This window comes from Monopterus albus, unplaced genomic scaffold (genome assembly GCF_001952655.1).
Source record: "Monopterus albus unplaced genomic scaffold, M_albus_1.0 scaffold272.1, whole genome shotgun sequence".
Taxonomy (NCBI): Eukaryota; Metazoa; Chordata; class Actinopteri; order Synbranchiformes; family Synbranchidae; genus Monopterus; species Monopterus albus.
Genome location: NW_018128152.1, coordinates 1170834 through 1178492, shown reverse-complemented (window position 1 = coordinate 1178492; position 7659 = coordinate 1170834). Strand labels below are relative to the sequence as shown.

At 38.9% G+C, this 7659-nt stretch overlaps 1 protein-coding gene across 1 annotated transcript in view; it reads right to left on the bottom strand.

Moving 5' to 3' along the window:
- Nucleotides 1–3280: 3280 nt before the first annotated feature.
- The window catches only part of acer3 (alkaline ceramidase 3), an 18039-nt gene continuing 13660 nt past the window's right edge, over nucleotides 3281–7659 (bottom strand). The window contains exons 6-11 of the mRNA XM_020622092.1: nucleotides 6833–6868; nucleotides 6470–6528; nucleotides 6237–6338; nucleotides 5663–5767; nucleotides 5516–5561; nucleotides 3281–5399 (exon numbers count right to left, since the gene is read on the bottom strand). Coding sequence (XP_020477748.1) covers nucleotides 5346–5399; nucleotides 5516–5561; nucleotides 5663–5767; nucleotides 6237–6338; nucleotides 6470–6528; nucleotides 6833–6868 — 402 coding nt within the window. The 3' untranslated portion in view covers nucleotides 3281–5345. The remainder of the gene's footprint in view (nucleotides 5400–5515; nucleotides 5562–5662; nucleotides 5768–6236; nucleotides 6339–6469; nucleotides 6529–6832; nucleotides 6869–7659) is intronic.

The window sequence follows — 7659 nt, the reverse complement described above, 5'->3', positions numbered from 1 at the left end:
TGATTAGTGTTAATGGGCAAGAAACAGTAGGAAAGGCGAGGGAGGCCAGAGCGGCCGAGCAAACCTGACATAGATAGATAATCCTTTATTGCCATTGTAACACGTACAACATTTTAGAGTGCCCTCCAGTCTGTACAGCAATAGAAAAAACATAACGTATGAAATAAGACCATATAAAAAACTTAACTGCTAAAAAACTGAAATAAACAACAGACCTCTCACACCCCCCTCACACCTACAAACATATTATATTTTAGCAGCATTGAGTGTGGTAACTGCTGTTGGGTGAATCTAGCGGTCCTTGATTTGATTGCTCTGAACCGTCTACATGACGGCAGCAGTTCAAAGAGTGAACATCCTGGGTGTGAAGTGTCCTTAATGATGTTCTGAGCTTTTTTGAGGCAGCAGGAACTGTGTAGTTCTTCCAGAGTGAGGATAGAGCAGCCAATGATCTCCTGGGCCATATTAATGACCCTCTGGAGTATTTTCCTCTGAGCCACTGAGCTGCTGCTGTACCATACACATATACAGTATGCAAGGATGCTCTCAATGGAGCACCAACAGAAGGACACCAGCAGACTCTGGGAGATGCTGTTCTTCCAGAGCACCCGTAGGAAGTACAGTCTCTGCTGGGAGTTTTTAGGCAGCTTAGAGATATTCACGTTCCAGGTCAGATCCGGAAAAAGAACATTGTACCTACACACTGAGTGACACTGTACCAGAGTCAAATTCCTCATACGTTCAACACATCTGACCAATAAAGCAGATTTCAAATAAATTACTGGTCAAATGAATCCTTGGATTGAGACTGGGCGGTATAGAAGATGAATGAATGAATCCTTGGATAATACTGAGCACAATTCAGTTAGACAAGCACTAAGGGCAGAAAGTCCAGCCCACTGAGAACATGCTTGTGAAGCATCATTTTACATGTAGATCTGTATGCAGGTTCATTAATTATCTTTTCTTTTCATCAGCCGTTGAAAGGATTCCTAAGTTTTAAATTGTCGTCATCTTTCTCTGCAACCTCTGACACTTGAGACTAACTCCTGTAAATGAGGATGTGTCTAAATCTAAAAGCCCTGAAGAAACAGCAAACCTACTTTGTCAGAGTGCAGAAAGTTTCCTCAACCTCTGTGGAAAGGGGGTTGTACAGTATTGTTTGGTCACATTAGAAGTACAGCCCTTGCATTAGATCTCTGATCAGTTCTACAATGTCTGATATCAAATACCTGCTTTCCATTTCAAATATACTTGTAGGAAAAGCACCATTATCCATGAGAGTGTGAGGAGCATTGCAGTCATATGCTCTAGCGCCTGTACTGAGCATGTGTTTGTGCCACAGCCAGTAAATCACGGCCACACCTTCAAGTTTCATGAGTTAATTCAAAGTCTGGACAACACAACATTATCTCTGATAAGATGCACAAAACTAGTCATAAGCTAGTACTCCAATGGCTGCTGACACTGCAGCCTTTTCTGTCTTACTCAGAATACATATATTTGTTATGTGGCTTCTTGCTTTTCAAAAATCAAAATGTTATAAACATGAAATGAAATACAGTGTATGTCTTCAGAGAGAGGAGGAAGACAAAATTAATATCTTTAGCACACAAAATGTCTTACTCATTTTTTTTATTTGACAAAACAGGACATCATTAAAGACTGGCAGGTGACCAAAATTCAACTGTTGGCAGTCTTTGCTCTTCTGGCCTCAACGCATACCGTAGATCTTACCATTTCTGCCACAGCTATCATTTTTAGAACAACCTGTAACTAAGTAGAAATGAAATATATGAAAGGCCAAAGAATCAGGCACAGCATTATTGTTTGCCCTTCTGGTAGCAATCAAAGGAAGGGCACACAGCAAAACACAAGAAACAATTTGACTGTTTTATCATGAACATCAAGGCAACTTGGATTACACTGCAAGTACAACCCCAAAGCAGAAAACGCTGGGATGGTATCTAAAATCAAAATTAAAACAGAAAATAGTGATGTGTAAATCATCTGTGTCCTGTATTACATTGAAAACAACACAGCCACACATTATTTGGTGTGATACATCAATTTTATTCTTTGTTCAAAATAAACACTCATTTCATTTATGATGTCTGCAATACATTCCAAAAAAATTTGTGACGCTTGCATTTCAGGGCCAGTACTGAGGTAAAACAATGAAATGATGATTCCATTTGAAACAGGTGATGTCATCAGGTGACTGCATCATGATTTGGTACAGAAGTGGAGGACCACCAGTTTGCCAACATATGTGTGAGAAAATTACTAAAATGTTTAAATACAATATTTCTCAAAGAAAGACAGGAAGGGATTTGGATCTGTCACCCTCTACGGAATCTGGAGGGATTTCAGTGCATAAAGGGCCAAGCCTAAACTGGATGACCATGGTCTCTGATCCCTCAGATGGTGCTGCATCAAGAATCGTCACCCTTCTATAAGTGATATAACCACATGGGCTCAGGATGACTTTGGCTCACCTGTGTCAAGCACTACAATATGTAGTTACATCCATAAATACTGCTTAAAACTGGACTGTGCCAAAAGGAAGCCCTATGTCAACAGTGGCCAGAAGTGCATGCGAATCAGTATTTCAGGTCTTTTTTGGAAGGAATGGACGCCGTTTGCAAAGACAAAAGACTAAAGGACCGTCCAGGCTGTTAGCACAACAAGTCCAAAAGCCAGGGTCTGTCATGGTCTGGGGTTGTGTCAGTGCCCTTGGCAATGGCACCACTACTACTGAAAAATACAGAAAGACTTTGGTCCAACATATGCTGCCTTCAAGATGACACCTCTTCCCATGCATATTTCAACAAGACAACACAAAACCTCATCCCACCACATTACCAAGGCCTGGCTGTGGAGGAAAAGGGTGTGAGTGCTGGACTGGTCTGTCTGCAGTCCCAACCTGTCCCCAGTAAAGAATATGTGGCACATTTTTTAACACAAATTGTGTCAACGAAGACCCAGGACTGTTGTGCACCTGAAGACTAGTTTACAGGAGGAATGGGACAAAATGACACCTGACACATTGAATCACTTGGTGTCCTCAGTCCCTAAACGTCCTTTAGTGTTGTGAAAAGGAACAGAAACATCACACCGTGGTAAATGCTTTACTGTCCCAAATCTTTTTCTGGAATGTGTTGCAGCATCGGGATTGAAGTCACTCTTTATTTTGAACAAAGAATAAAACTGATGAGGTGTCACATCAAAACATGTGCTGCTGTGTTGTTTTCAATGTGATACAGGACACAGATGATTTACACATCACTATTTTCAGTTTTAATTTTGATTTTAGATGCCGTTCCAAATTTTTCTGATTTGGGGTTGTACATCAATAAGGCACCCTCTTTGACAACTGTTCACCTGTACTGATGAGCAGTGACAATAACATACACTGAAGGCTCCAAGCAGACGTCTTGATGGTGTTAATACTTATCTTTCATACACTGTGCTTACTATTTATGTTTGTAACACTGGATTTAAAGCAGTTTGATATGCTCAAACATATTAGAGTTATTGTATCATGGAAAATGAATTTGTTGTCTGAGGACAATCTGGCACACAGCAGTTGAGGAGGCTGCACAAATACATATATGGCCATACAATAATAATAATGTAGTGCATTTTCCAGTTCAGCACAGTTACATCAAGCTCCAGGTTCTATTGTTACCATTACATATCCATGATTCCACAATAGCAAATCAAACACATACAAAGCCCTTCATTTGACCCAGTACATAAAAACTGAGTTAAAGATCCAAAGCATTTTAACATAGTTAGATAATTCTTCAGTGCACTACTGCATGATCGGCAATGTCTAAAATCAGCTGGAAAGTTCTGCCACCTAGTGGTTTTATCATAAACATTTCACATTTTACAAGATGGTTGCATGTCATTTGATGCCATGGTGTAAATAAATGCACAGAAAAAGATTAATAAATAATAGAGTAATAAATGAATGTTGTAGTAATTAGGAGAGATGTTTAACCCTTAAGCACCTGTAAATAAAGAGATCTCAAAACACTGACATAAATCAAGCATTTTTGTGGTAATAAAGGGCCACAACAATGTTTACTACCATGACAAATATTAAGGGGTAATGTTCCTTAATACGTTATGTCTGTCCCTTTGTGTCTCCCATGGTAAGCAGAACACATAAATTGCAATAATCTGGTCACTGATAGTGTAATAGCTTATGATAGACTAAACTGAACAAGTTGAGTTGATGCATTCCTCATGATGTTTCTGAATGTTTGCATTATTTCTATCTGATCAGACATGAAGGTCAAATTCCAGCAAAGCGACTTCTAAACATAACCCACCCTGAAGGAAGCTCACTGTGATTCACTGCCTGTGGGCATTGTAGTCCTTCAGAGACCACAAATCTGCAAGGAGTATTACTGTAATGACTGTTAAAGCTTCCACGGAAACTCCAGGTGTAAAAAGTGGTTCAGATTGTTCCATGTAGCTGGAAAAGTTTAGCTCTGTCCTAAACAAAATTAAAAGTCACTGCAATGATGTATTGCAACAAAACCATATGTAAGCACTGCATTTCTTCTTGAGATGAAACATGAACATGTCTCCACATTACAAGACCGTTTTAAATCCCAAAGCAAATTTGGCAACAATCACACAAAATAAATGAATAACCCAAGTCTTGGCATGTTATGAAAGGAAGTAGCCTGTGTCCAAGCAAATCAAAAGGCTGACAGCTGAGCTATAATAACAGCATCACTTTCACTTTCTAGTTGGTAGTTACTATCCCATATGTAATGAGCACATCAAAACTTGAAAAGGGATATGAAAACATTGTGTTATAAGCAGAGCTCCCTCAGATACTTGTAGAAGTACACGTTAGTTCAGTTTAGGAATCTATTTATACATCTCTAAACTCTAGAGGTTCACATTATCCACTGAATTGAATATAGAGTACTGTAGATTGATGCATGTGCAGATGTAAATTCTGAATTAAAGACACTGTTATATCTGTTCCCAAAGCCCCAATCAAGAGAACACCCATAATGCCTTCAACAGCCAATAAACATCATTTGTGCATTGAAAATGAAGGCGCAAGTAAAATTATTACATTTCAATAAAACTGCAGAAAAACTAGTATAATAAATTAAGACTGATGAGAGAAGTATTTCAGTTGTTATAACTGTACCCAGTACTATACTGTACTTAGTAACCCCCCCCATGCAGAACTGAAGGGTCCCTGAGGTGGTGCCTTGGAGTCTGCCTGCCCCTGGCTGTGGGCTGAGTTACCAGCAGGTCTCTGTGCCCATGGCAGTCACCATCCTTCAGTTGGTCCTGATCCTTTCACTTCAGCCCATTTTCTGTGGTTCAATGTGGAATGTGGGCCAGACTCCACACAGAAACTAAACAAAGTTGGGGTAAGACAGGACACATAAATAAATCACTGGATGACCAACTGAATAATGGGTTACATGAAGTAAAAGCTTAAAGATATGCTATGGCTAAGAGCCACACATACTTTCACTTTTGGTCTGTACTTGAGGTAGGTTGACCTGATCTGCAGGCTAAAAGAAAATGAATATTACATTTTAATGAACATAATCACATCTTACCACAACAGAACTCACTGTAGCTGTAATCTGCTGTTGCTGAAATAGGAGCTTACCTGAAAAGAATGTGTAAGTAGGACCCTAGGCCTGTGAAGATGTGCCACCAGGCATGGAACTGCGTTACTACTCCAACACCAGGGGGCAGTGATCGTCTACTGGCTCTGAGATATAAAGAGCATGTTCAGTTCATGACAAAACTAAAATTTCATCTTGCACAGTAGGAGATTCTCCAGAAGAGGGGGATAATTAATTAACTAAAAGATCATTCTTTATAAACATTTAACTTCATAAATGCTTGTACTTTATACATCTTTTCTTGTTTTTTATTATTAAAATGTATTATAATTATCATCCATTATCCAAATACTGTTTCTTATTCCATAGTACATTAGCTTGCGCATTTCCAGGCACTGGCATTACCTGACCTGTTCTTGAGTTGAGAAAAATACATTAGTGTTGTGATGTCATGTAAAGGTTAATGTGAACATTTTCCACACCACTGCTGTTAAAAGGAGGATAATTAACTTTAGAATGAATTATTAACTTTGCTCTCAGAATTCCACAATTGACTTTGAGCAAATTATGGCATAATAACAAGACCCCTAGTATTGTTTCACCACAAATCCTCACCTTAATGAGTCACAGAAGATATTGTCAATGTTCCACAGCAGGAACCCTAACATAAAGATACCTAAGGAGGTATAACACAACGGTCTAAGCCATGGGTAAACCCTAAAAATGAAACACAAAAAACAAAACAAAAAAACCTTTAGCAAGCTGCTACTTCACTGAATATTAATGAATAACAGTTCCTTAGATATGATAATGATTTAACTTTAAAATGGTCCTCTTGACAAACTTACCATGTAACAATGAAGAGAGATCGGATCACTAGGCAACCTACTACAGCAGCATACATCACCTAAAAGATGGGGCAATTATTTAGCTTTAAAACACTGGAGAATACTGTGGGGCAAGACAGAATTTAATAAACACTTAAATGATGACCAACAGACTATAAAATGGCAGGAAATGTTAATTACTGCATATGTGCTTTGATATGAAAAGCTCTTCTAGTGTATGTTTAACAGCCAGATTGTACCAAACTGAGCACTGCATAGTGTTGGAAAACCCAGTGTTTACACAAGGTAAAAATGACACTGAGCTTTAAAAGCAAACAATGAGCAACCTGAGCCAGGTGAAGGTAACACAGAGCACTGCCTTACCTGGTGAAACACTGGCTCCTTCCACTGTAAATATACCTGTTATAAAAAATTCTGTTATTAGACATGATTTTTACTATTTAATGTGTTTTAAACTTTCAGAAGAGAGCCATGTGAGAAACTGGCTGTGTAGGCCTGAAGGACATTTTCTATCTTTCTTGTGAAACTCTGTGTACTGTGATATACTCGACTACAGACTGTTCCAGACGAAGTGAGATACAACCATCAACTGTTGGATAAGCATGTGGCCCAGTATGATTAGCGTCTAAGTCGTGTTATCAGGGTGTGCCTGTTTAATACACTCCCTGGTGTATGAACCTATCCAAGTTGTAGGAACAACAAATAATAACTTGACTTCTAGTTGATCATTTGGAATCAGAAGTGGCTTATATGAAAGGCAAAGGCCTCTAGATTATGCTTATTTTACCAAAATAAAATCTTATCATTCCTTGGTTTTTATTTAGGACAAAAAGGTCAGACTTTGCTTAGACAAAAATCTTGTCGCATAACAAAATAACGTGCAGTACAGAACATAAAGTCATGGTGCCGTGGAAAAAGAATTAATATTGTGTACGACTCCCATGAGCCTGGAGGACTGCATCTATACGTCTCTGCAATGACTCAAATAACTTATTAATGAAGTCATCTGGAATGGAAGAAAGCATTAAGATTCTTTGGTTTCATCTTCAATGCCTCCTCCTTCGTCTTACCCCCAGAAATGCTCAACAATGTTCATGTCTGGTGACTGGGCTGGCCAATCCTGGAGCACCTTGACCTTCCTTGCTTTCAGGAACTTTGATGTGGAGGCTGAAGTATGAGAAGGAGTGCCA